At 46.3% G+C, this 27,793-nt stretch overlaps 1 protein-coding gene across 6 annotated transcripts in view; it reads left to right on the plus strand.

Annotated features, from left to right (window-relative positions):
- Nucleotides 1-27,793, plus strand: part of LOC125435127 (peptide methionine sulfoxide reductase MsrA-like) — a 65,760-nt gene that overhangs the window by 28,313 nt on the left and 9,654 nt on the right. For 5 of the 6 annotated variants that reach the window (XM_048501182.1, XM_048501185.1, XM_048501186.1 and 2 more), the window contains exons 3-6: nucleotides 355-474; nucleotides 13,004-13,108; nucleotides 21,110-21,216; nucleotides 23,434-23,508. In XM_048501182.1, coding sequence (XP_048357139.1) covers nucleotides 355-474; nucleotides 13,004-13,108; nucleotides 21,110-21,216; nucleotides 23,434-23,508 — 407 coding nt within the window. The remainder of the gene's footprint in view (nucleotides 1-354; nucleotides 475-13,003; nucleotides 13,109-21,109; nucleotides 21,217-23,433; nucleotides 23,509-27,793) is intronic. The other variant, XM_048501184.1, reaches the window with a different exon arrangement.

Raw genomic sequence — 27,793 nt, forward strand, 5'->3', positions numbered from 1 at the left:
AATTAAGAACATAAGAACAAGCCAGCTGGATCAGACCAAAGTCCATCTAGTCCAGCTCTCTGCTACTCGCAGTGGCCCACCAGGTGCCTTTGGGAGCTCTGTTAGTCAACTTCCTTTTTATTGTTGAAGGCTTTCACGGCCGGATTCAACTTGTTAGGAACAAGAAGCTCCAGACCATTGCTTAGCAGTTAGAAAAAAATTATTGAAACAGAAGAGGTAAGACTCCCGGCCTATTTCCATGAGACTTGGGAACAGTGCCAGGTGATATATATTCAAAGCAATTCAGAATCTGTGAGCTTCTCCTTAATCACTTTACACTAAATGTAGGTTTCCTTTATCCCGTGTTCTTCCCAGGCATGGGGTGCTTCTGGGGAGCAGAGAAAAAGTTCTGGCAGCTTTCAGGGGTCTTCTCTACACAAGTGGGGTTCTCGGGAGGTTTCACCCCTAATCCCACTTACAAAGAAGTCCGCACTGGTAAGCGTTTTCTGTTTTTTTCCTAGAGGAAATTTATGGGATGTTAGTCTCTCCCTCAGGTTACCTGTGAGGTGACCTCTTACCTTGTGAAAGCTTGCTTACATGACTGTTAGTATGACGGCTAAATTGAACTTCTATGTTTAGAGGCTGTGTACCTCTGAATGCAAGTTCTGGAGAGGACATGAAAGGGCAGGTTTGTCCACCATACCTGACTTGTTGGGACAACTGGCTGTCTACTGTAGGTAACAGGATGCTGGCTTAGGTGGCTCTTGAAGATGGTCTAGCAGGGCTCTTCTTAAATACATGTGTTTGGTGCAGTCAAAGGCCCATGGCCCTTTTGGTGCTATCTGAGCTTTCCTATTTGGACCTAGTGCAGCTATAACAAGATGCGGGAGAGGAACGTTGGTTAATGTAACGCAGCATGGCATTATGTTAGCATCAGCATGGCACATGGCTGCCCCATTTACTTCAGCTTGCTAATGCATTTATGGGTGACGTTAATTCTGCTCCCAACCTGGATCCCTCAGAAATTAGAACAGATGGTTTTGTAGCTTATCTACAGAAACATTTTGAGTGTGAGGGATTATCTGTCTGCAAGAAATATTATCTTTGCCTTTGTTGTTTACATTCTGAGTATTAACACAGTTCAGCTGGGGAAGGGCCTCAATCTTTCTCATTCACACATATGCACTCGTACTTAAAAAAAACCAAACAGGCTCAACTTGCCTGCTGGAGGGTTTTGTGTCCATGCTGCTGTGTCCTGGTTAGCGGCCATTTTGTATTTCATGTCATTAGTGTACATGGATTTCTTGGGGACCCTTCACTGGTTGCTGGTGAACAGTACCTCCCCCTCAAGAAACTGACACATGGGAGCAGTTCATGAGAGGCTGACGTTTCTTCCAATGTCCACATGATAAAACATTAACGTAAAAACACTTCCCTGTATCTAAGTCACTGGTTAGTGTGTTGTCTGTGTGTGTGGTGGTGAACTACTGTGTTTCCCCGAATATAAGACAGTGTCTTATATTAATATAAGACACTGTGTTTGTGTGTGTGGTGTGTGTGTGGTGGTGAACTACCGTGTTTCCCCGAATATAAGACAGTGTCTTATATTAATTTTTGCTCCCAAAGATGCGCTATGTCTTATTTTCAGGGGATGTCTTATTTTTCTGTGTTCTGTTCGTTGGGCATGCTTCCAAACAAAAACTTTGCTATGTCTTACTTTCGGGGGATGCCTTATATTTCGCACTTCAGCAAAACCTCTACTATGTCTTATTTTTAGGTGATGTCTTATATTAGGGGAAACAGGGTAGTAGTTCAATATTACCAATACCTGGGAGTTCACAAGATTATTTTACTGCCAGAGTATTGTGTGAGGGGCCTGCTGACTCTTTTGCCTCAGACATTTTTTTTATTTATGAAAGTTCTAACCACAAATCAGCCCTTCATGCCTTCTTCCTAAGCAGCAGAGTAGTGGAAAGTTTTACAGATCACAAGAGGATCACTTGGGCAGGCATGCATTAGACATTCAAATTAGGAGTCATTCATACATGTGAGAGAATGATGGGGCAGAACCCTGAAATAGTTGCAAGGACTGTACCACTTCAGATGCTAGCAGGGAATTTCAACTCTGAACATTCCTTTGCATAAAAAAAAATTCCCTGCCAACTGAAAAATAGCACAGCAGTGAGAAAGGTTCTTATCCTCTTTCTTCACTTTCTGCACATGGCCATTTGCACACTTTCTGCACATGGCCATTTGCACACTTTCTTCACTTTCTGCACATGGCCATTTGCACATGTGGTCTATCCCACAGCAAGTGTACAGTCCCTTCAGGTCAGATTCTTGGTTGCACACATGTTTTTCCCCTTCTCAAACTCACTGCACCCCAGATCAGAGAAGGCCCATGGTTTCTGAAACTCCTTTCTCCTCCTTTCTCCACAACAGACACCTTGTGAGGTAGGTGGGCCTAGGAGAGTTCTGAAGAACTCTGACCAGTCTTGGAGCTACAAGGGGGCGGAGGGTGTGCTGTGGCCCCCTGGCGCCCCCCGCCCTGGCGCCCCCTTCTCACACTTACCTTAGTTCCTTTCCTTTTTCAAAACTTTCAGGCTGCAAAAGGCCTGTTCTCAGTAAAAACAGCCTGAGGAACTACAGTTCCCAGGAGACGGGGCTCACAAGATCTCCTGGGAAGTATAGTCCCTCAGGCAGTTTTTACTGAGAACAGGCCTTTTGCAGCCTGAAAAAGTTTTGAAAAAGGAAAGGAACTAAGGTAAGTGTGGGGGGGCTCTGAGGGGGGGCTCCGGGGGGTTGGGGGGCACCGCAGGGGGGCACCGCAGGGGGAATGGGGGGCGGAAAATGTAGAATGCGCACCAGGTGCAGTTTGGCCCAGATACGCCTCTGACACTGACTAGCCCAAGGTCACCCAGCAGGCTTTATGTGTAGGAGCAGGGAAACAAATTTAGTTCACCAGATAAGAGTCCACTGCTCATGGGGAGGAGCCGGGAATCCAGAGGAGTACTGAGTGACAATGGCGCCTGGGGCATGACTGACTCATCGCCTCCCAGGATCCTTGTGTCCCCCCATGCCCCATTTACATCAGTCAGCAGGGAGGACGGGGGAGGGCAGGGCTCGGTGGCGGGTGGTTCAGGTGGGCGCCGCAGTGGCAGGCCAGCTCCAGCCTTCCCGGGCCTCCCTGGGGAGGGCAGGAGCCGGCCTGCAGCTGCGGAACACAGCTCGACCAGCTCCACTCCCCCTGGCACTGGGGTGTGCCACCTGACAAGCCCCCCCCGCCCGCAGTGCCTCGGAAGCAGGTGGCACATTGGCAGGTGGCTGGGGGTGGGGGGGAAAGGAGTGGCTATGAGGGGCAATTTTGCACCACACACACGACTTAACGGGTTGCGCCCAGGGAATGGAATACCCCACATCCCTGTGGCTGGTATGCCCCTGTGGGAATCAAACCCAGTCCTCCAGATTACAGTCCACCTGCTCTTAAACACCATACCACACTGGCTCTCGAATCCAAATTTAGTTGGCATGATGACCCATCCAAAGCTGGCTCAAGGTTTTGGGGCACCCTAGGCAAACGATGACCTTGGCATCCATCTAGTCCAGCATTCCATTTTGTATAGTGGCTAACCAGATGTTTTTGAGAAACCAACAAATATCATACAGAGGAGCCAGTGTTACCCTCCACTTGAGCTGGGGAATTAGCTGGAGACAAGTAGGGTGAGATCAAATATACAGTGTGTACCAGGGTTGTCTCTAGGGCTGTGTTAAAACTTTAATAGTTTTCCTTAAGAAATTAAACATAAAATAAAAGCCTTGTGAGTGTGTGCATGCAAAACTACAAGAACTATCTAACTGGAGGAAAAGGGAGGAAGTTCGGATAGAGTTTAGGGATGGGTGTTATTTGCCAATCAACACAGAACAGGGAAAGCAACCAGCGTTTTCAGGAAAAACAGAAGAATGCCTGGAACGAAACCTGAATTTCTTGGGGCTAACTTTGCACCCAAAAAGTGTACAAGTTAAAGGAGAAATAATATGTTTCTCGAAGCAAATTGGGCTGCAGTGAAAAGATTCAAGCTCTGATTGGTTGATCAGTAAGATAATAAGAAGGGGGTAATTGGGGGTGTTGGTTACTCCTTTGACAAAGTTTATGGCCCACTGAAATAACAAGCTTAGTTATACGTGCCCATTTGTTTGGGTCTTAATTCCAAAGGAGACACAGTGAGGGGAATAAATGTATCAAACTCAGGGATTTAAGAGTTGATATACCTGATCTAAGATAAGGCAGATCATGTTATTGTTTGGGGAAGGCTGAATGTAATTAACTGAGTCTGTTATTACTTTAGGTTGGGGGTGGGGAGTTTGAGCTCCCAGTTGTTTGTTTTTTTCCCCAAGCATGATCTCTCTTTGAAGTGCTGTGAGACTGCGGTGCAGTTTTTCCAAATCCAAATCCAAATCCAAAAACCTTTATTAGGCATAAAACCAGTGCCAAGAATTTCAAATACAATAAAAAGATCATTATTGCTCAACTTGCAGTACACCGAGCAAAAACATAGCAACAGCTTCAGATATTTCCACACTAGAGCTATTTAGAAGCTTAGCCATTTTTGTTTTATCAGAGAGGAGCATAAATCCTGTTGGTAACACAGTTCTCAAATTGGTTCTGATGTTGTTGTACTTTGAACAATGGAGCAGAATATGAGAAAGTGTTACAGTTGTATCAGGACAGAATTGACAGCGACGCTCATCTTGTGGAATACCAGAGAATCGACCTTGAAGATGTGCTGACGGAAAAGAGTTACACCTTGCTCTGGTCATGACCCATCTGCTATTGTAATTAATAAGTTGTTGCAGATATATAGCAGGGCTAGTTTTTAAGGGATAATCCCAAAGACTATTGGAGAGCAAGAGCTTTGTGCTTTGCTCAGGAGAAATTGGTACTCTTGATCAAATAATCTAGACTTTAAGCGATGGTAAATCTCCAGAGCGGTGAGCATTTGTAGGGCCTTTCAAGAGAAGCCCAAGGAAAAGATCTTTTTTTCAATATGTAGCCACCATTTCGAAAGCTGAAGCTCTCTCATTTCTAACTGGGACAAACTGTTAGGGTCAGTGCAAAAACAAAGACGCAGCCAAAACTTAAAAGTTACAACCCATGCCCTTGTTTCTAATAAATGTTGCCCTGATTCCAAACAAAGAACACCATAGGGGACACAATGCGGGGTGCCAAAGATCTTATAAAGGAAATTGGATTGGATGCTTTCCAATTTCTGGTGCCATGCTTGGATCCAGATGGGGATACCATACAAAAGGTGCTGGGCCACCTTAGCGTTAAACACCTTCAACGCTGCTGGTATGAATCTACCACCATTGATGTTAAAAAACTTCAGTACTGCAGCGGATAAATTTTTGCAGGCTTTAAGGGTGTTATCTCTGTGTGTGGTCCAGGTTGACTTATGATGGAATATTATCCCAAGGTATTTGAACAATTTAACTTGCTCTTTACAGGAATCCCACCTGCCAGATAAGGTGTACACCATCAGGTGCAGTTTTTCCCTTGAGCCCCCTGATGAGCGAATACACCCTAATTTACTATTCCCAATTTTGCTAGAGGCCAGCTTTAAGAAATAAAATAAAACAGGATGCATAACTCCCTCTGGAGTATCAGTGAAGGGATCCAAGCTATGCACTTAATATCTGATTCTAAGACCCCTACTCGTGGGGTAATAATTCCCCTCCCTCCGAGACAAACAATTCATTGTTTTTAGTCTCATAACACACGCTAATTAGGGTCGAGGATCAGTGTCCCAACTCTATTTGTCTCAGGGCTATTGTCTGATTAAAATTCCTCCAGCATTCTTTGGGGAGTTGATATGCGTGGTGCAAGGAAAGGGAAGAAAACGAAGAAGAAAACTGAAAAGGAAAACTGTTTAATCAAAAGAGAAAACGTGGAAGTGTGAGGAAGAGTGGATGAAACGTTATAACAACGATACTGGCATTAATATAGGGAAGGAAAATAAAAAGGATCCATTTTCCTGGGACGGGATCTTGTCAAAAAAGGAGTATTGGAGGGTTGAAAACTGGGTCTCCTTGTCTGCTTTTATAGTAGTGTGGGCAGAGGAAATGAAAAGAGAAATCACTATGTCTAAACTAACCCCCCCCCCTTTTAGCTGTTTGCTATCAGCTGGAAAGGACATGAGATTTATGGGTAAAAGGAAAGAGAGTTTCTAGTGTTCCTTACAACTCTCTCTAAACAACTGTGTCCTGTGCAGAAGCAACAGCAACATTTCTAAGCTCAGCAGGATCCCGCAGCCACCTCCTATTGGGCTATTTGTAAGGGGCAAGAGGAAAGGTAGTGAATAGGAGGAAAGGAAATGCCCAACAGCAACAATAACCATTGAACCAATACAAAGTCGTGATCCAGCGGAGGTTTTCTTCAGCTCCGATGGAGCAGCCCTGGCCTGGGGGTCATGGATCCTCTGCTGTGGTGTGGGTTTGATGGCGAGGGTACCTCACCAGGTGCCCTGGCCTCACCGGTCACATCTTCCACTGGCAGCTGGGGAGCACAGAGCACTATAAGGATGGTCAAGGACGGCAGCACTACAGGTGTAATGACCCTAGGTGGGTGGTCGTGGAGGGAGCAGATTCGGTCCAACTCCTCACATGCTTGCTCCAGAAACTTTTTTTTCGTAAACTCCAGGAAGGGCCTTAACTGAACACTGCTGTTTGTTTACTGACCAAGCACCCAGGAGGCCACAAACTCAGTATCTAACAAGGCTGTAAAAAAATTGTACAAAAGACGCCACTTTTCAAAAATGTGCTCAAGGGTGAGTGGTCGCTCCCTTTGTGCCCCCATTAGCTACGCCACTGCTTTTGTTTGGCTCTGAGTTCAAATTACTTCTTGAGTCTTCTGTTTCTCTAATGGGGATATCTTTCCCAAACTGTATCTTGGTGAGAACCACCACCATGCCCTGCTAGTTTTACTGCCTCAGGAGTGGGGTGTCCCTAAGAAGCCATGTTGGGTGAAGGATATTAAGGGAAACTCTTGCATCTAACAAGAGCTTTTTTTACCCAGAGGTCCCTGCCTTTACTTTGGGTTTCCTCCAGTGGTCAGGCACCAATTCAGTAAAGACCCCCAACTGGAGCTGTGACGTCCCCCAGTCACCATCTGATCACTGGCTCATCCTCTTTCTGGCCAGGAAACATATCATAACAGGATTGTTTGTGTGCTGACATCACTGAAGGCAAACGAAGCCCAATAAAAATAAGGGCAATGCTTCCTTCTTTTGCTCATTTCGCAACAATTTTTGAAAAATTGGCCAAAGGCACTTTTTGATGATGCCGAAAACATGTACAGGAAATGCCATCCTTCCTTTTTCTGAGGAAGAGTGTGAGATTTGTTTGTAGGTCCTTACATACGGGGCTATTTCCATGGAGTCTGTGAACTGGGAAATCTGAGAAGCAGAAAGGTTCCATGTGGGTAAGTGTTGTAAGTTCATAGAGTCGGGTTAGCGCAATAATGAGGCAGAGGCAGTTGCTTATAGAAAAATGGTTTAGTTATAAAAAGGGGAAGGGTAACTTGGAAAAATAGAACAAGAAAAATCTATCTGATTAGCTGGCTCCTTTATGGAGCTTGTTAATTGACTATTACATGGCTAACAAAAAAGCTACTACTGAGCAAGTGCAGAGTGTAACAAAGAATATATATCTAATGCCTACGCGTGGGATTGCATGTAGCTCATGCCGGGTCTGCTTGACCAATAGGTATCAATTACCTAGTCACTGACTTCTGACCTCACTAACTAATTAGCATGCAGCAATTAACTCCTTCATTGCTGGATTGTGTGACTGGCACTTTCCAAATCCCAGCAGTAAGGCACAGACAAGCTTCAACTTACATTGAATCATGGATGACTGGTGAATTGGTTAGCTAGTGGCAACTAGTAGCCACTACTGTGGGACAAATACAAGAAAGGAGATTTTCTGCTTTCATTGTACACAACTGGAAGGCACCTCAACAATTATGTAGCAGCTGATTGACTGCTCTTGCGGACATTATCTGACTGCACTATGGGCAGCTAGCCAATCAGCAACCACATGCTTGCTAAAGTTCCCTGACCAGTATTTCTAGCAGATACTAAATAGACAGAACAAGATTACCCTTGCTGCAGGACCTGGTGATTCCCATGATCAAACTGCCGGGTTGAGTTATCAGATCCAAACACCTTTTGGGTTTTTATCCCAATAACACACCAGAAAAATTGTGCCCGATCTTGGCAAGAAGCAAGAGCAGCGAAGGATAGTGTGACCACCTGCAGTGTGATAAGATTGGGTCATAGCCAGTGGGCTCCGGTCATTTTCTCAGGGCAGGGGGGACGGATTACCCCTTTACCTCTCCCCTTCCTGAACTCCTTCATGCATTCAGTAGTAATCTGTTTGGCACTGCTTAGCTGTTTCTCGTCCTGCCAATGAAACAGATATTTTATTTAATGGAATTGAATTGCCGTGTTCAGATATCTGGGGCAACAGCCATTTTTTTTGCGTGGCTCTGCTGCATTCTCTTCCCAACAGAATCCTTCTCCTCCCTTCTCTCCAGTTGGTTGGCTGCAGATAACAGGCGGCAACAGAGTTCCTATGTACATACTGTGCTGGCCTAAAAATTGCAGCAGAGATGCATCTAATTATAACCCCTCTCTAGGATTAACCCTTCCCTGTTCTGACTGAGACGCGACACACAGGCAAGTCAGCCACTGCCCCCTTGCTTTTCAGTCTGGGTTGGAGTCAGGGGCATAGCATTTCTTACATAGATATCACCTTTGCTTTTTAAGGCAGTTTGCAATGGGATTGTGGGAAAGACTGTATTGCTAGGACCTATTCGCACTGGAAGGGGTATCTGATTGTGGTTATATTGGAGCTCACTGTTAAACCTGCAAAGCTGCTTTATGCTGAACCAGATAATTGGTCCGTCGAGTTTAGTAGGTTGTTCAGCATTGGCTATCCAGGGTCGCAGGCAGAGAAAGACATTTCCCAACACCTGGTACCTAAGAGCCTTAATCTGGGACTCAACCTGAGACCCTCTGTGGGCAAAACATGTGAAAAAGGAGAAGTGTTTGGATTTATACCCTGCTTTTCTCAACCGTAAGGAGTCTCAAAGTGGCTTACAAACTCTTTTCCTTCCTCTCCCCACAGCAGTCACCTTGTGAGGTAGGTGGGGCTGAGAGAGTTCTGAGAGAACTGTGACTAGCCCAAAGTCACCCAGTAGGCTTCATGTGGAGGAGCAGAGGAATCAAACCTGGTCTCTAGATTATAGTCGGCCACCTTTAACCACTACGCCATGCTGGCTCTGATGACAGAATCCTTTCCCCTAACCCAGGGGTAGGGAACCTGCGGCTCTCCAGATGTTCAGGAACTACAATTCCCATCAGCCTCTGTCAGCATGGCCAATTGGCCATGCTGGTAGGGGCTGATGGGAATTGTAGTTCCTGAACATCTGGAGAGCCGCAGGTTCCCTACCCCTGCCCTAACCCAAGGGTCTGCAACCTATGGCTTTCCAGATGTTCATGACTACAATTCCCATCAGCCCCTGCCAGCATGGCCAATTGGCCATGTTGGCAGGCGCTGATGGGGATTGTAGTCATGAACATCTGGAGAGCCACAGGTTGCAGACCCCTGCCCTAACCTATACTGTGTCTCCTGTCCGCAAAGTGCTATAAAGGCATGCAAGACTGATTTCCATATTATGACAAGAGCAGGGATGTGTCTACAGAAAATCGTGACTGTGATGTCCGCGCACCCCGGGGTGTCGGTACGCCCTTCAAGTAGCTGGCCTGGAGGTCGGTCTTCTTGCTGGTTGCCCATACACCTTGTTGCTGGTTCAGGATGGTGGGAGCCTCTCCCCAAAACTCAGCTCAGCATGCAGTGGGCATGGTACTGCCAGTGGCTGAGCAGTGCCGTTGAGCCAGATAGTGGGTGGAGCGAGGCAATGCATGCAGATAATGCGGATTGCAGCAGGCAGGCAGGTAGGGATGGCGCCCACCTTCAAATGGCACTCAGGACATGTGCCATACCTGCCATACCTTAGATGCACCACTGGACAAGAGGAGAGATGCCTTGTTAGAAACCAGTACCTTGCAGCATCTCCTGGTACATCAGCCTGAAGGGATTCTGTCTCATACAGAGGTATGATTGATGGTTATGCTTCATCCATGTTTGTGGCTGTTTTGATCCCTGCAAAATGTTCAAGTGAAATTTATTATCTTGGTGCAGGTAAGATGGGGAATCGGAGGGCTTTTTCCTCCAGTGCAGTATATTAATCAACTTTCTGTTGAACCTGTATGCTTCCACACCTTTTGATATCTCTGATAAGCAGCTTCTGAGAAAGGTGGCCAGAAAGGTGGAATGGGCTGATTCAGACAGTATGAACAATGCTGAACCTATTCTGAGCCCTCCGTTTCCAGACCCTTAGCTTAGGCTCGCTACTGCAACGTGGGGCTGGCACAGTGCCTCTGCCACCTTGGTATGCAGTTCTTCCTCAGGTGCAGCAGAGGGCAGGAATGCACAGCTGTCCTGAGTTGGTGTGACTGGCTTACAGAAGAAGGCCTATTTTGGATTGCAGCTGCAAATCTCTCTGCCGCAGGGGAGCGTGATTTTTCCAGAGCTCATCTGGCAGATGGGGTGGGGTAGGGTGCAGGACACATTACATGCACCTCAGCGCTTTGCAGTCGACAGGGTGGCTTTCACAAGAGCTCTGCTCGGATCACCCTCTGCTTTTTCTTATGCCTTGCAGTACCTGAGCCAGGGAGGTAGGGAAGGACCACCTTGGCTCTCTGTGTCCTGCCACTGGTCCCCTCCGCTTGGCTCTTTGGTGAAACACTCCGGAGCCCGGCCTGTCCCCTCCTTCCTCCAGCCCCCTCCCCACATAGTATATATAGGACACTTCACAGCAGGCGCAACCAGCTATTCATCAGGGCGCTCACTATCTCCCCCCCCTCCCCGCCCACCGCCCCCTTTTGTCCCTAATTACCATCTGAGGGCCAGTGCATTTGCTTGAGCAAAATTAACTAGAACGCTCCAGGGAGATGCTTCAGCAAGAAGCGTCTCCAGCTCCATAGTGGTGGTGGGGCTGCTATCATGGAAATAGCTCGCCCTTCCCCCATAGTAGAGATGCAGCAGCCACAGCCAATCAGAGATAAGTCTCCAGGTTAACCGTTCCCATGCTGCCTGCTGTGCGTTACTAAGATAGATTGCAGAGATTTTGTTTTTTAAACAGTCACTGTTCAGCCTCCTAAGCAGTTTGCAGTCTTGAAGTTAACACCTTGTTGAACCACCTTGAACCACCTTGTTATGCATGTCTGTATGTATCCTGTATGTATCCGTATGTGAGAGACTAATCTGAGCACATGCAAGAAAGGGGGAGAGTCTTTTTCTCAGTGGTCCGTGGCTGAGATGAATAATTTTGTTATCTGGCTCTGGGTCAGCAGTCTGGATTCATCTTTTAGCCTTCGTCCCAAATAGGTAGGGAATGACCAAACTGTGAGTTACATGAGAGATAGCCCAGAGGTTTTCTTTAAAAGCAGTTATGGGATTTGGATTGTTGCTGCAGCTTGAAAAAAAAACCCTCTACTTGTACCCCCCACATTTTCCCCTATATCTGTATTTTGAACTGAACAAAGACAGCTATGAGTCCATTCCACATGAGCCCCTGAAAACATTTGCAAAACGTTTTCAATCCCCCCCCCCCCCCGCTCTATTTGTTTGCACTCACTCCCTCAAAACTATTCCTGGCTGCTGTTTTTTACTTCTCCCATTTTTTTTTAAAGCTCCGTGGATGCAGTCCTTTGAAGCTTCAAAGCCCAGAGGCATCGCAAAGGGGGGAAAGCACCCAGTGCACTGGTGTGTCCTCTGCCCCTGTCCTGCCCTGGAACCCCCTCATCACACCCCCACAGGGCGCCCCCCGGTGCGTTGCGCCCCCGTCCCCTTGGAGCTACGCCTCTGTCAAAGCATCATGCTACAATTCTTCAGGGGTCATGTCTTTGTAATTATGAAGACATCACCCCCCAAATAAAAAAAAATGACAAAAATAAACAGGCGAGACAATGGAGTGAGGTCAGAAAATGGCACCAAGGAGGAAATCTGGGCACTACAGAGAAACATCTTAAAGAGATCTCACAAGTGAAAATGTTTTCAGGAAAAGAATTGTTAAAATACAGCATGCGTTTGAAACATTTTCAGGCTGGAAATAAAATGTTTTGGACTAAAACATGGAACTCCTCAGAGGAAGCATTTTGTTTCCTGCCTGAAAACGTTTTATTTTGCTTGCCCGGAATGGACCACAGTACAAAACAGTTTCTGTTGGTGGAAGCATCATGAGGGAGAAGCAGTCTCTTCATGCCTTGATCCAATCTGGGAGCTCAGTTTCCCCGACCAGAAGATCAGTTCAGAGAGTTCACATGTAAGGTCTACGGCAGGGGTAGGGAACCTGCGGCTCTCCAGATGTTCAGGAACTACAATTCCCATCAGCCTCTGTCAGCATGGCCAATTGGCCATGCTGGTAGGGGCTGATGGGAATTGTAGTTCCTGAACATCTGGAGAGCCGCAGGTTCCCTACCCCTGGTCTACGGCAATGCAACTCTGTTAGTTTTGATGGGACGTACCTTCAATTTTGTGTGTCTTTATTTGGTAGGCCATATTAGATCTCTGTGTGGCATAACTGAGTTGCTGAGAGCATGCATTTCAGAAGTGAATGAGAGCCTTAAGGACATGTCATGTTTTCCCCATAGTCATCCACCGGTTGGGTTGAGAGCTGTGTCCTGGAGTTCCATGATTCTTGGGCGCATTCAAATCCAAAATAAACTAAAATCTGAATCAAGAATAGCAACTGAGCATAAGAACCTCATAAGAATGAGAGCCTCTTGGCATGGGAAGAATGAGGTGTCTTGCAAGTCTTGCAATTCAAAGGGCAGAAGGAAATATCTGGCTTCTAAATGGTAGGATATTGATTAATTGACATCTCTTCTCCAATTCCCAGGGATGACTGGACATACTGAAGTAGTCAGGATTGTGTTTGACCCACAGACAATCAGCTACAAGGATCTTCTCAAAGTTTTCTGGGAGAACCATAACCCCACTCATGGTAAGACTTAGCAGCAAAGAAGCAGAAGAGATTCTCTGCTTCAGCTAGATCAGGGGTAGGGAACCTGCGGCTCTCCAGATGTTCAGGAACTACAATTCCCATCAGCCCCTACCAGCATGGCGAATTGGCCATGCTGGTAGGGGCTGATGGGAATTGTAGTTCCTGAACATCTGGAGAGCCGCAGGTTCCCTACCCCTGAGCTAGATTCATGTGAATGTCAGTCAATCATTTATTTATTTACAGTCAACGACCAGTACAACAAAACAAATGTGCATCGATTTCATAGTGCATAAACTATGTGTGTACGAAAAATACACTAAAAACACAGATCAAAGATAATACGTAATCTGTTGTTGTTGTTGTTATTGTAGATTTCACAGCTGCCAGATCTTTAGCTGGTTGTTGGCCTTCATTACAATTCAAGCCTCACCCAGAGGCCTAAGAAGTTGTAATGTATCGTCGTAGTATTCGTGCAGATCCCAGCAGGGTTGTTGTTGTTGTTGTTTGTTTGTTTGTTTGTTTGTTTGTTTGTTTGCGGTCAATGACTAGTACTTAAAATCCCATCTCACCATAATAGCAAAACAGTAGATAAAATACATTGATTGGAACAGGAATTAAGGATTTAAAATTCACAGACTTTTAAAGTACCTATACAGTCTTACTAAAAAGTACCTATGGGGACTTACTAAAAACTGAATGTCAGTCATCAATGGTTACGCTAAGATATTAAAGGAGATGAAAGTAAATCTCATTATTGGGGCATTGCTGGCTTGGGTTTAGTGCAGTGGTTCTCAACCTTCCTAAATGCCATGACCCTTTAATACAGTTCCTCGTGGTGACCCCCGACCCTAACATTTATCCATTTTACAGATGGAGAACACTGATGCAGAGAGTCTTAGGTGACCCCTGTGAAAGGGTCGTTTGACCCCCGAAGGGGTCCCGACCCCCAGGTTGAGAACCATTGGTTTAGTGCTACTACATGGACCAAACATAATGCAAAACCCTGACTGCTTAATGTGTCTAACCAGGATGAAGTTTGCGAATGGTCACTCAAATCTTGGTTTGCCATGACAAATGGTGGTTTCTTTCTTTTTTAGATTAAATTTTTAGTAGTACTTTAAAATCTTTCCAACACCAAAGACACACACGAAGGAAAAAACCTTACCAAGCTACAAAGTACTTATTCCACAATGACTCCCAGTTTCTTCTGCACCTAATGTTAACAATAAAAAAACTTTTTTTAGTACTTGGTCATTAACCACCTAGATAAAATCAGATCTTTAGCATCATTACTAACAAAAGTCTCACTTTTGTCTATTGGTTCTTATTCTAATAGTCTTTAACCTTTAAAACAACAAATCAGTTTTTTCCCTGTTTAAATATTCCGTCAAGGGTTTCCAATAGCCCATAAACTCAATTTAGTTCTTTTCTTTAAGTAACGAAGTTAACTTGACCCCTTCTGCCAGCTCTAATACAGTGGTACCTCGGTTATCGTTGACTTCGGTTTTCGTCGGTTTCGGTTTTCATCAACTTTTTCTGGGCAAAATTTGTCTTGGTTTTCATCGATTGCCTCGGTTTTCGTCCTCAAACCCAGAAAAAGTCCACGAAAACTGAAACCGATGAAAAGTCCACGAAAACCGAACCGGCTGGGGTTTGAGGAACCCCGGCCTGAGTCAGAGGGAGTTCCTTATTTGGGCAGTGACACCCCCTGATGTCACTGCCCAAATAAGGAGCTCCCTCTGCCTCCCAGCTGGGCTTCCTCAAACCCCAGCCAGCTCAGAGGCAGAGGGAGCTCCTTATTTGGGCAGTGACTCCCCCTGATGTCACTGCCCAAATAAGGAGCTCTCTCTGCCTCCTGGCTGGGGTTTGAGAAAACCAATTAATCCTTCGAGGCACTTTTTGGAGTGCCTCCAATGGATTAATTGGATTTACATTGATTTCTATGGGAAATGCTGCCTCGGTTTTCGTCGATTTCGGTTTTTGTCGATTCCTTTCAGACCAATTATTGACGAAAACCGAGGTACCACCATTCTTCAGTTGTGGATATAGCGGGAGTTTTCCATTTCTGCATGTATAGTTCCATGTTGACATTCCAGATGTATATCCATAAGTCCTAGCAGATAAGCCTCAGGTTTCATTTGCGTGGTGGATTCATTGCCTTTTCCTTGCAGCCAGGGAAGGCAATACTGCGAAATAAACCAAATGGCTGCATTCAAAAAACCATCAATAAGTCTATATTGGTGGGATCTTAAAATTCCCATCAACACTCTCTTCCATTCCCTAAGAGGAAACAGCAGTTCCCTGGAACCTACATATCGTATTTGATGATGTATCTAGTTTCATTTTTGAAATGCCGCGGCATGTTGAAGATGCCATCCAGGCAATGCAATCCTCTGCTGTATTACTCCAGTGTAAACCTGTTGAATTCAGTGGGTTTAGTCACTCTATGAATTCACTGTGGCCCCTTCTGCACATGCAGAATAATGCACTTTCAATCCACTTTCAATGCACTTTGCAGCTGAATTTTATTGTGCAGAATAACAAAATCCACTTGCAAACAATTGTGAAAGTGGATTGGAAGTGCATTATTCTGCATGTGCAGAAGGGGCCTGTGAGCCTTCCGTGGTGTCTGCTCTGACCAGCAGCAGCTTTCCAAACACCTGGGGGGAAACCCTTCCGACCCCTACCTTTAGAGATGCTTTTAACTGGAGGCACCTGAGATTGCACTGGGCCTTTGCAGGTGCAAAGTGTGTGTGTTCTATCTCGCTACTAGCATGTCGGATGTTGTCTGATTAGCATGCCCTATCCCCTCCTGCATGGCATCCTCAGTAAATGCCAGCCAGACCTCACCTTGCCCTGTAACAACTGCATAATTTGTTTCCTTTGGGGTTGCCGTGTGCAGAGGAGAGCTGAAGCTCTTAAGGAGAGGGGCTTCTGTTAATCCCTCTTCTGAGGAGCATTTTGTGCTTCTGGATGCCAGCCTCCAAAACCTGTGGTTCCCCCCTTAAATGGCTTCCACCGCCACTCTGAAGTGTGGGGCCTAGCACGGTAAGGACGCGGGGTCTCTCGTGTGGGAGCGGCGGGATCAATTGCAAAGGGAGAAGACACTGGAGATTTTAAAAAAATAATCAGGTGGTGGAAGCGGGGAAGGAGGAGGGAAATCTGTTTGAAACCCGCCTCACGTCAATGCTGAGTGACAGTGGGGGAGGGTTGGAGGCCTGTGGAAGGCTGAGCTTTCATAATGAAGTGTAATTTTAATGAGGAGATTAGCATGCCGTGTGTGTCACTGGCAGGGCACTCCTCTGGGCTTGTAATTGTGTGTTTGTGTTTTAATGAGTAACGTGTGTCTGCGGAGATGACATATTGGTGTAGGGGAAAGTATTAAGCTTGGGCTGAGCCACTGAGAGAGGTTTCAGACTTGAAGGGAGGGGGTTCCCCCCCGCCCCCCAGTCTGCTATCCCGAATGAAAACTAAACCTACTAGAGGGAATTATGGCAATACCCTTTCTCCATTTTAACCATGACTCCAGTGCACAAGACGACCATGCCCATTCGATGTTGTGCACACTGTTTCATTTAAACTTTCTGCACATCTGTGCGTTCCGCACACATCCTTAGTATGCCTGCAGAGTGCCTGCCAGGAATGTGTGGCTCTTTGGCATGATATTGCTGCACATGTAATGGCTGAGACCCTGGTTTAACCAAAATGCTGTCTTCAATCAGCGTCATGCAAGTAGGTTCTCACTGCACAGCGTGTTTAATTCTGCCCTTAGCCGTCCAACCCTGAAGAGGCCAGCACATACATCCATTTGGACTTTTGGTTTCACAGATTCTGCTCTAAGATGCTTAAAATTTAAATGTTAAATGACATTGGGTGGGGGGCACTTGGTTATCTGCCTCCTAACCACTAGGCTGCAATGCAGCTATGGAGATCCAAGCTGTCTGGGCTCGCAGATAAGCCCTTCTACCTTGTGCCTCGGTCACAAAAGGCCAGGAATAGCTGACAATCTATTAATAAGTGGCTTTATCGAATACTCACGGTGCAGGGAGATTGGTATATTGGAGAGCTTTGTGCAGCGACATTCTGGCAACGAAGAAACTCTCCTTGCAAACTGCAATGCAAAACCCCTCACAGCCCTCACAAGTTTTGGAGGCTTTGTTCTTTCCAAGGGAATAGTCATATAGGGACAAACTATTCTTATCTCCTTACTCAGTTTAGGGCCTGGTACCTTTTAGCTTGGTGTTCCAAGGCTTTTCATCTAAAGTAGGGGACTCCAACCTATGGCCCTCCAGATGTTTGTGGACTACAATTCCCATCAACCCCTGCCAGCTTGGCCAATTGGCAGAGCTGATGGGAATCACAGTCCATGAACATCTGGAGGGCCATAGATTGGAGACCCCTGATCTATATCAGTTGCATCTCTGTTGTGAGTCAGCTCACAGTGTTGGGCTAAAACAAATGATTGCAATGGGATGTTTCTGCATGATGAATTGACAACACTGTTTCTCCACTTTCGTGAGCTTTACACGTAACTGTGTTCTTTCAAATTATGTATCTGTTTAGAGACTATGCCCCCCACCCCCACCCCGCACAACTTTGGCAGAAGTGATGTTCTCTACTATTTCTAGAAATTGAGCAGCAATAGGTGCACAAATCAGTGGTCAGCCATTTCTAGGAACTTTAAAAATGATTTTTTTTCTTTTTTGCCAAAATTGCTCCTCTTCTGCATTGAAGGCACATCTAGCCTCTGCTTGTATGGATCACCTCTCTCTCTGTGAATCATATGCCTGGAAGTTTCTCAGTAGTGCTCTTGACAAGGTGTGTGTGTACATCTTCTGTACCCCTCTGGGCCTTTTGTGCAGTAGCTTTTATATTATAGAATGTACTGCTTCAGGTAGTCCGGAGGGAACCTTACCCAGTCAAAAGTCTGCCAAGCAGTTTTTGTTTTATTAGGTACTTGTGGACTTCTGAGGAATGGAAGGTGCAAATGGCTGTGGAATCTCATGTATGTTGTTGTTGTTGTTGTTTGTTGTGCTACTGCTGCTGCTATTACTACTACTACTTTCTAAACAGTATTTTCCCCCAAATGTTGAAAATTTGGTTCATGAATTGTTGCTGTCTATCCATAATATATTTAAACGTTTCCCTCCTTTCCCTCTTTTCATCCTTTCAATACAATATAACAAACAGATTATTAGTAATTCAGGAATGTTATTTCAACTATATCCTCCTCTGCTGCCCATTTTTAAAGAATAATATGAAGAGTATACTTTCCATTTGTCTTGGAATTTTTGGGTTGGTCTGTTATCCATAAAGTTTGTTAGTTTTGTCATTACTGCATATTCGGCTACCTTACTTTCCCAGTCCTCCCTTTGTGGACAGTCTTCTGCTTTCTATTTTGATGCAAATATATCTCTGGCAGTCATTATTATATATCAAAACTGTTCTTCCAAGTTTTTTAGAATGTTTTTGGATCAAATGCCTAATAATGGACTTGTGGCTTCCATTGCAAATTTAATTTTTAAGATTTTCTGGGTCCCAACATGCACTTCTTTTTAATATTTTTTCGTCTTTTTGCATGTTGACCTCCTATGATAGAGGGCGCCATCCACTTTTTTGCACTTTCAACCTTTCCTATTATAGTTCCTGTCCATCTTCTCAGTGGTCCTTGAGGCAACGAACGATCCATAAAACATTGTATAACCATTTTCTCTTACTTTGACTTGCTGTGAATTTTATGTCTTTCATCCATACGGTTGGGCATCGAGCCAAGGATCTTCTGTATGTGAAAGCACTGGGTGGAATTATGTCAAAAAGATCTGCACATGCAAAGGGGGTGATTCCCTCTTTCTGTGGCATCCTCCCCCACCCCCTCATGTTGCTCCTGGGGAGGGGTTCCCATTCTCCAGGAACAGCATTTCATGAGACATTTGGTGCTGCTAGGGGGAATGGAGTTAAATTCTGTGGACAGAATTTAAACAGGACTCAACCCTTCTGCCAGAGGGCCCCCCCCCCGCACACACGACCTCCACACCCCACTTATTTTAGCCAGCAGGAGCCTGCTACGGGCCACCTGGTGGGGTGGGGCCAAGGGGCGCCCAGTGGTAGCCCAGCCAGGGGCTCCGCCAGCTGAAGGAGCAGCCTGGCAGGTTGGGGCCAAGGAGAAGGGGGGGCGGAGAATCGCCACGTGACCACCTGGCGCGCGCCTGGAGAAATGTGACCCCACATGTCCCCATGAGCGTTCTGCCCCTGCCTTCTGCTTTCTCAGGTTCATTTTTATTCATCCCTTTCTCCAATGAGCTCTAGATGCTGTGCATGGTTTTCCTTCTTTCCTTTTATCCCCACAACAGCCCTGTGAGGTAGGTTAGCCTGAGAGTATATGACTAGCTTGTAAGCTTCATGGAAGAAATGGCGATTTGAACCTGGGCTCTCCCAGATCCTGTTCTGACACTCTATCCTACACTGAGCTGCAGAGCCTTTCCCTTGGGATGCCGCAGCCCCTTTCCCCACTCTCAGTAACTTCTGGTCTCTTTGTTCCCTTCCCCCGTGACAGTACCTTTTCCAGGCTCAGGCCCGGCTCCATTCTTTTCATTCCAAACATAGGCCCTGTAATGAATTCACGCTATGCAGACAGCTGGGGTGATGGGTTACGTAGCTGAGATTTGTCATGCCAGAGTGATTAACAGCCGGTCCCTTGAGAGGCACAGCAGTTGTTTGTGGCTGGGAGGAGGAGCAGGAGGGGAAAGTGTTCTTCGAGGTTCATGTAGATACAGATCAAAACAGTCCTTGCTGTGGAACCTTCCTAGCTTAGCTTTTTGACCAAGGAATGACACTCCTTGCTGAACTGCCAATGGCCGGTACTGTCCTTAACTTCCCTGTATCCTGAATAGTGGGATGGGAAGCTTGAGGATGGACAATATGAACCCCAGGTCTGAACTAGCAGGGCACCTCTGAAGTCCTGTAAAAGGGGATCTGGGGAAGTATCCAAACTGTGTCCAAAAGGGGGTAGGTGGATTTGGTATATCGTTGATTTCAAATATTCCATGTCAAAACTCTTGAGGCACCCCCAAAGTGTGTGCCTCTTTGTTTAGGTATTTGGTACCCCACTTTTTCTCCCCCCCACCCCCGGTGGGGCTCCAGAGTGACTCATCATTCTTCCCTCGTCCAGTTAATCTGCACCACAGCCACCCAGTGAGAGGGTGATTGGCCCGAGGTCACCCAGCGAGCTTCGATGGCAGAGTGCCCATTTGAACCCAGGCTTCCCAAATCCCAGTCAGGTTATTTAAGCCCCACACCATGCAACGTGGTTAAGAGCAGGTGGGCTCTAATCTGGAGAACCAGGTTTGATGCCCCACTCTTCCGTATGAGCAGACGATTCAACCCTTTTCTCATTTACGTGGGAGGAGGTGCCCTGCTAGTTCTCCCAGGCTGAGCTGCCATTTTCCATGACCCTGTTTTCCTGGGCTGAGAAGTTATTCGCCACCTCTTTTTTTTTTCAATTTCCGTTATCTTTTTCAGAGGCAACAGATCAAAAGTCTTACAATTAAAAACAAGAGAGGAGGCCTCACCAATCTCCCTGAAATGCCAGTAAATGCCCCCTGAAATGCCAGTGAATGCCAGTGGGGAAATGGACTGCAGCATTCCAAGGGAAAGTCTCTGCAGCTCAGTGTAGGATAGAATATTGGACTCCACTCCTGCATGGGTGGAGGAAGGCATGTCGGAAGAGCCAAGTAAGTGCCCACTGGCATTCTCTGTTTTCCCCACGCAGGTAGGGAAAAGATCACACTTTCCCCTCTTCTGGAAACTGCAGGGTTTCTCTGATCTGCGGTGCAGTGAAATCTGAAGAAGGGGGGGGAAATGTGCACAATTGAGCATCTGACCCAAAGGTAATGTCTGCTTGAACTGAAGAGACCAAACACTCACAAGCATCCTGAGTCTACCAGATCTTAGTGTGACGTTTAGTTTTCTGCAGTCACTAATGTTTTGATTTTCTTTATTCAGGGATGAAGCAATACGATGATGTCGGCACCCAGTACCGTTCAGCCATCTATGCCTTTGGAACTGAGCAACTGCAATTTGCCCTGAGATCCAAGGCAGTATATGAACAGGTAAAGTAGGGAATGAAGGACAGGTTGGGGGAGGGAGGGAAGGAGGGAGGGAGAGAGAGAGAGAGAGAGAGAGAGAGAGAGAGAGAGAGAGAGAGAGAGTAAGACCATGTGACTGGTTCTTCAACATCACCCTAAACCAGTGGTGGCGAACCTATGGCACGGGTGCCAGAGGTGGCACTCAGAGCCCTCTCTGTGGGCATGCACAGAGTTGCCCCCCTCCCACATCTAGGCTGGCCTGGGCCGCTGGGCTCGATTGTTAGCATTAAACCTAAGACCCAGTTTTGGGGAAGCAGTGTAGGTAACCATGTTAAGCAATGTTAAACCCCACTGCAAAGAACTAAAGCACGATGCTTTACCTGGGAGTAAACTCAGTTGCTGGCAATGGGGCTTGCTTCTCCTAGGGTCATGATTCACCCGTTGGAAGAGTTGCATGGTTGCTTCAGAGCTAAGCCACTGACTACCACCAAGCTGACTCCCGAGTAATGCACGCCTCAGAGCCAACCGTTTTTTCTAAACTAAAACCTCAGTATTCAGGTTAAATTGCCGTGTTGGCACTTTGCGATAAACAAGTGGGTTTTGGGTTGCAATTTGGGCACTCGGTCTCGAAAAGGTTCACTATCACTGCTCTAAACGTTAATTCACAAATCTGATTCTTCATGCTTGTACCTTCAAGTCTCTGACTGTCCTTCCCTGGTGAAGGGTAGTACTGAAAACACTTAATATCCAATGTAGCCTTCAGTTCTACAGAAGGAAAGAAAAAAATAGCAGCGGCACAGGATTGCAGTTTCTTATATATGTCAGCTTTTTTTTAAAGGAAAAAGTTGCTAGCTCATATGAATGAATATGTGTCAGTAACGCCTGATGAAATTTCTGGAGCTGAAAATGGTTGTCCTATAAAACTTTCATGGCAAGGGTTTTGTGTTCTCCATGTTCTTGATTGTCCCTCCTCATAAGTAGTGGAAGCTGAACCAGTTAGAAAAAAATAGTTTAAATGCAAAAAAGTATGCCGCCTTAAGCGCTATCTTTGAATAATCCATTCAGGAAATATTTCAGCATCTCTTTTGACCAAATGGAGGTTCTCCTGGTATGAGGGTGGAAGGGCAAGGAGATTGTAAGCCCCTTTGAGTCTCCTACAGGAGAGAAAGGGGGGATATAAATCCAAACTCTTCTTCTTCTATGAAATTTTATGGACTTACAGTGGAACTTCTGTAATCGTCGCCTTCGGTTTTCCGTGGTTTTGGTTTTTGCCGGTTGCCCCCGGACTTTTTTTGGCGTAAATTTGCATAAACGGCGTAGCTTTGGTTTTCACCGGTTTCGGTTTTCGCCGAGCATCGCCGGATGGATTACTGGCAAAAACTGAGGTTCCACTGTATTTAGAAGACAAGCCTTTATTGGCATTCCAAAATACAATAAAACAATTGTCCATAAGAGACAGATAGATACAACAGCCATTCAGAGTCTTATCAATAGTTTAGTCCAAATGGACTCATCAAAAGTGCCATTCCTATACACCTCTCCACAGATCAGACTGAAAACCCACCAACAGAGCCCAGGCATCACAACAGCATACAGTATCAACACTCCACTATAAAACACAGAGTTTGTTAGAGTGGCACCTAACACAGAACAAGCGATAGGGGGCGAAGAAATGGGCAAACAATTGATTTGACTCCCATAGGTTGCCACAGCTTTCAGTTGTCACTCCATCTGGCAATCAATAACAAAACTACGACATCTCTCAATGAATCACCCACAGGTTATTTGACTTTGGGTGACTGTGAACCCAAAGGTTGCTGGCAGAGGTAGGCACTGTATACCAGTAGCAAATAATTAATGTAAGCAACATTATTGTTGTTATGATGATAGCAATCTAATACTTAGTATCCATCTAGCGTTGCGTCTATGGTTCCACTGTATTTAAAAGCAGCAAATCGAGCAAAGTTCTGTCCAGGGCAGATACCCTGAAGTCTGAATGGGCATTGTGAGGCCCTAAATATGTATTACAGCATGGTTGTAAGTAGTTGGAACACTCATCCACAAATATTTCTGGATGACTTTCAGACTGTCCGTATTTCTTGGTCTAACCTGCTTCCCACAAACTGCCTCCCACAGTTGTTAAGGCTAAGCAGGTGGGACATGCACTGTTATTGTGAGTTATCTGTAGTAGGGCAGAGTAAAAAAACATTCTAAAGAGATGCATGGCTCCCTTCTCCCCAGTATGCTGCTGCTGCTGTTGCTTCTTCTTTGATGAGGGCAGTTATGTCTGAATGGGAATTCCTTGTAGACACGAAGGTAAGACCTTCTGGGCTCTTTCTCTTGTTCCACTGAGGTTGATGAAAGCCAGAACTGGCTTTTTGCTTTCTGAGGCCAATGTTTGTCAGGAAACACTCTGGCAGGCACCACATTGTTGATCACTGGCCTACAGATACCTGAACTTTCAAGGGGAGCAGTCAAGATCGGAGAAATAGGGCTGTTAAAAGGGTTGAACCATCTCTCCCCACCCTGCTGCCTTGAACCAAACACCCCTCCCATGGGTGCTGGTTGCACTTGAAAGCTACAGCCAAAGGTCTGTTCATGAGTTTCATACCACATCTAGTTTTTTGTTCTTGCACAACAGGACAAGCCTCTTGAAAAACCAAATTTGTGGAATTTTGTGTGCCATTTTAAAAATCTGCCGGATCAATCAGGGGTAATTTTGTAACCCACCAGATATTTTTTTTAACAGATGACTCTCACTGATGCATCCTCAAAACACGACCCTCGTTTTACCTGCCTTTATGGTATTATCCTTTTCATTTTGTATTGTGAGCTGCTTTTGAAATGCACATTGAAAGGCACTCTAGAAATATAATTAATTCAATTAATCACAGTATTAATTAGGAAAGAAACACCTTATCCCAAGGCACGGATGCATCCCTCACTCAAGATGCCACAGTTCCAAATTTGGATCCCAGTGCTTTACCTGACATTCTAACAGGCCAATTTAAGGAGACACCATCTTGTTCCTCTCTGGTGAACACAGCCCGTTCCCCCAAGCTTTGCCCCATAACAAAGGCAGGCAGAGTGAAGATAGATAATTACTCCTTCAAGGCCATGCATGTATTCTCGAATAGAAAATGGGGTTGTGTGCATGCGTCTGTGTGTGTGTGTGTGTTGGGGGGGGGGGTTGTTGGTTTCCTTGGCAACTTGCCATCAAAGCAATTGGCAGCTAGGGAGCAAAGGTCACTGGCAGAGACAGGTGCAGTGACTCCCCACCCCTTTCAAGATGATTCATTGCCAGAAGCGGATTCCCTCCCCCGACTGCCATCATGGGGACAATTAAGGGCAACCCAGGTTAAAACTGGCACGTGCTGGGCAGACGTCAGCATGTGGCTGAGGGGGAGGGGGAGGGGAGGAAGCCTGGGACGTTGTGGGGCCTGGTGAGTGGCAGCTCTCGGCTCCAGAAAACAGCTCCATGTTTGCAGACTGTTTGAGAGGTGAGATCAAGGGCACGCAGCGTGGCTCTTCCTGGATGGAAGTGCCCCAAGCTGCTCCGGATGTCAGCGACAGGCGTCCTTATTCCCCGGGAGCTCAGTTTTGGTGGGAAGCATCACTCCTGGAATTAGGACAGATGCATTCGTTCCCAATCCTCTAAATAGAAGAAGAAAAGAAACACACTTCATTGTGATGTGTCTGAAATAAAGAATCTGAAGTAGCAATGCCCTTCCCGCCCCCGTGACATGATGCTTGCCAAAGCTGCATTATGGCCACCTAGCTGTAGACCTTTCCAGTGGCTGCTGAGGCTCTGGCTGAATTGAAACACATAACACATGCGTGGAGGTGGAGTGAGTTTTGGTGCCCCCTTTTGGCACCACTGTTGTATGCTAAAATAATATCGCCCTCTGTACTCTGTTCCACATAAAGGTGTTAATCAGGTCAGTTGAGGTGCAGTCGTTGAGAAAATTGTATGCTTCCGCATTAGACTGTCGTCCCAAATGAATGTGAGAATTATCATTCATTTGTACACACTGCCCTTGTCGGAACCATTATTTTGTGCATTATTTTTTGCAGCTGGATTTACTTGCTTCTTCAGTAGTAATGTTGGATCCAATGTAACCCCAAGGCTCTGGAGGAGGAGGAGGAGGAGGAGGAGGAGGAGTTTGGATTTATATTCCCCCCTTTCTCTCCTGTAGGAGACTCAAAGGGGCTTGCAATCTCCTTGCCCTTCCCCCCTTACAACAAACACCCTGTGAGGTAGGTGGGGCTGAGAGAGCTCCGAGAAGCTGTGACTAGCCCAAGGTCACCCAGCTGGCGTGTGTGGGAGTGCACAGGCTAATCTGAATTCCCCAGATAAGCCTCCACAGCTCAAGCGGCAGAGCGGGGAATCAAACTCGGTTCCTCCAGATTAGAATGCACCTGCTCTTAACCACTATGCCACTGCTGCTCCTTAACTGTATCAGCAAGCAGTAGCTGAACCCCATCAAAAGTGGGAAGCCCTTCAAGACATCCGCCTTCTCACCCGGCATCACTTCTGTCTTGTCCTGCCTTATTTTCGGTTCATTTGTTTTTAGCCACGTGACCACAGCAGAGGCCGTGGCTCAAGACCTCTGCTGCATCACCTGGGGATTTTGATAGGGAGTTGTAAAGCTGGATGTCATCCACTTATTGATGACATCCAGTTTCAAAGCTGCACGTGATTTCTCCTAAAGGCTTTATATAGAGGTTGAATAACATGAGGGATAAGATGGCACCCTGAGATTGCGCCCTCTACAAGATAAATTCCCAAACCAAAGTTAGCTTGTCTCTAATGGCAACTCCTTCAACCAGCGTGGTGTAGTGGTGAAGAGCAGGTGAGATTAGTGGTTAAGAGCAGGTGCACTCTGATTCCCTGCTCTGCCACTTGAGCTGTGGAGGCTTATCTGGGGAACCAGACTGGCTTGTGCATTCCAACACATGCCAGTTGGGTGACCTTGGGCTAGTCACAGTTCTTTGGAGCTCTCTCAGCCCCACCCACCTCACAGGGTGTTTGTTGTGGGGGGGTGGGGTGGAAAGGGAAAGGAGATTGTAAGCCCCTTTGAGTCTCTTTACAGGAGAGAAAGGGAGGGATATAAATCCAATTCTTTTTCTTCTTCACAGATCCAAGAGCAGCAGCAGAGAAGTGTGACCTTTGTCTACCTTCAGGCAGAGACTTTCCAAGGAAGAGTGACCTTGTGTCAGGAACAGGGAAAGAAGGCCCTTATTAATCTTTGCACACCCAGTTAGAGAAAGTTGATCATCACAACATGTGCCCACAGCTTAACCGCATGTCTTGCTTGGGTCCATGCTCCAACAGGGAGGCTTAGGAAATTTTCCTCGTCACAATTTCACAGATAATTAGGGGATTCCAAGTGACAGCGTGGATGCCTTAGACCTGCTTTGATGCCTGTGGTCTTCTTGACCCCCCACTTTCTCTAAGTTGTGATGGTGCACACAGCTTTCTCCTCCTTCGTTTTCTCTCCAGACCAACCCTTTGAGGAAATTGGCTGTGGCTCAGTGGTACAGCTTGTGCTTTGCAACCTTTTGGGGAAGGTTTGCCTGAGAGCATGACTGGGCCACGGGGGCAGTTTGAAACCTGGGTCTCTCAGTTCCTAGTCCAGCACGGTCACTCCTTCAGTGGACTGTTTCTCAGACACGTTCTGCAGACGGCGTTAGAGATGTGACAGGGGATGTACAAAGTGAGGGGATGGGTCTGAATGCTGTCCTCCTGCCCTGACTATGGGCGATTCCACACATGAGTAAAATAGGTTCGACCCAGTTCCCTGAGAAGGGTACTGACCTAGGTTGAAGCCATTGTTGTTCCCCACTGCAACCAGCTTGATCCCAGCTCGGAGAGCGGAATCATCCTGTGCTTCTTCGCTGCTCCGTTCCGATTGGCTACTGTTCTACGGCCATGTTCCGTCCATCCCCACACACGTTATTAAAAAAACTGCCAGAGGAATGGAGGGTTGAAGGTGGCATTTTTTGATTGGCCAGCTGTACGCATGCCCGAAACACTCAGCTGTGATTGGCTGAATGGGGGACTCCTAGCACTAGAGATTCCGCACTTTACTGGAATCGAGCTGAGTTCGAGCGTGGTTCCTTGAAAAAGTAGTAGTTCCCAACTGGAGTCGGAAATTTGACCGTTACATGGGGCGAAGCTGGTACAAAACCACGTCAATCCCAGTGGTTGTGCGGAGCACTTAGGTCAAACGCAGCTCGAACTTAGGTCGATAACTCAAGTGCAGAATCGACCTATGTGCAGTTGTCAAAATGGCTGTCTGTTTATACACAAGGGGATGTAATCAGGAACATTCAAAAGGTGACATTCCGGAGAGCCAGCATGGCACATCGTCATCCTCACTGGAACAGAGTTTTCTGTTTATACTTTGTCCGTGGGTAGATGCTGTCCTCCAGAGCCAGTAATCTGTGCTGGCAGGGCTGGCATCCTCATGCCTGCCTCCCGCCCCTAAACACAAACTTCAATGCATGTAATGTCGTCTGTAGAAAGCTAGAGACTGCTGTGCATGTATCATTTGCTATGTATGTGTCATTTGCTGTGCCTTTAATTGATTTTATTATC

The sequence above is a fragment of the Sphaerodactylus townsendi genome, linkage group LG06 (genome assembly GCF_021028975.2).
Source record: "Sphaerodactylus townsendi isolate TG3544 linkage group LG06, MPM_Stown_v2.3, whole genome shotgun sequence".
Lineage (NCBI taxonomy): Eukaryota > Metazoa > Chordata > Lepidosauria > Squamata > Sphaerodactylidae > Sphaerodactylus > Sphaerodactylus townsendi.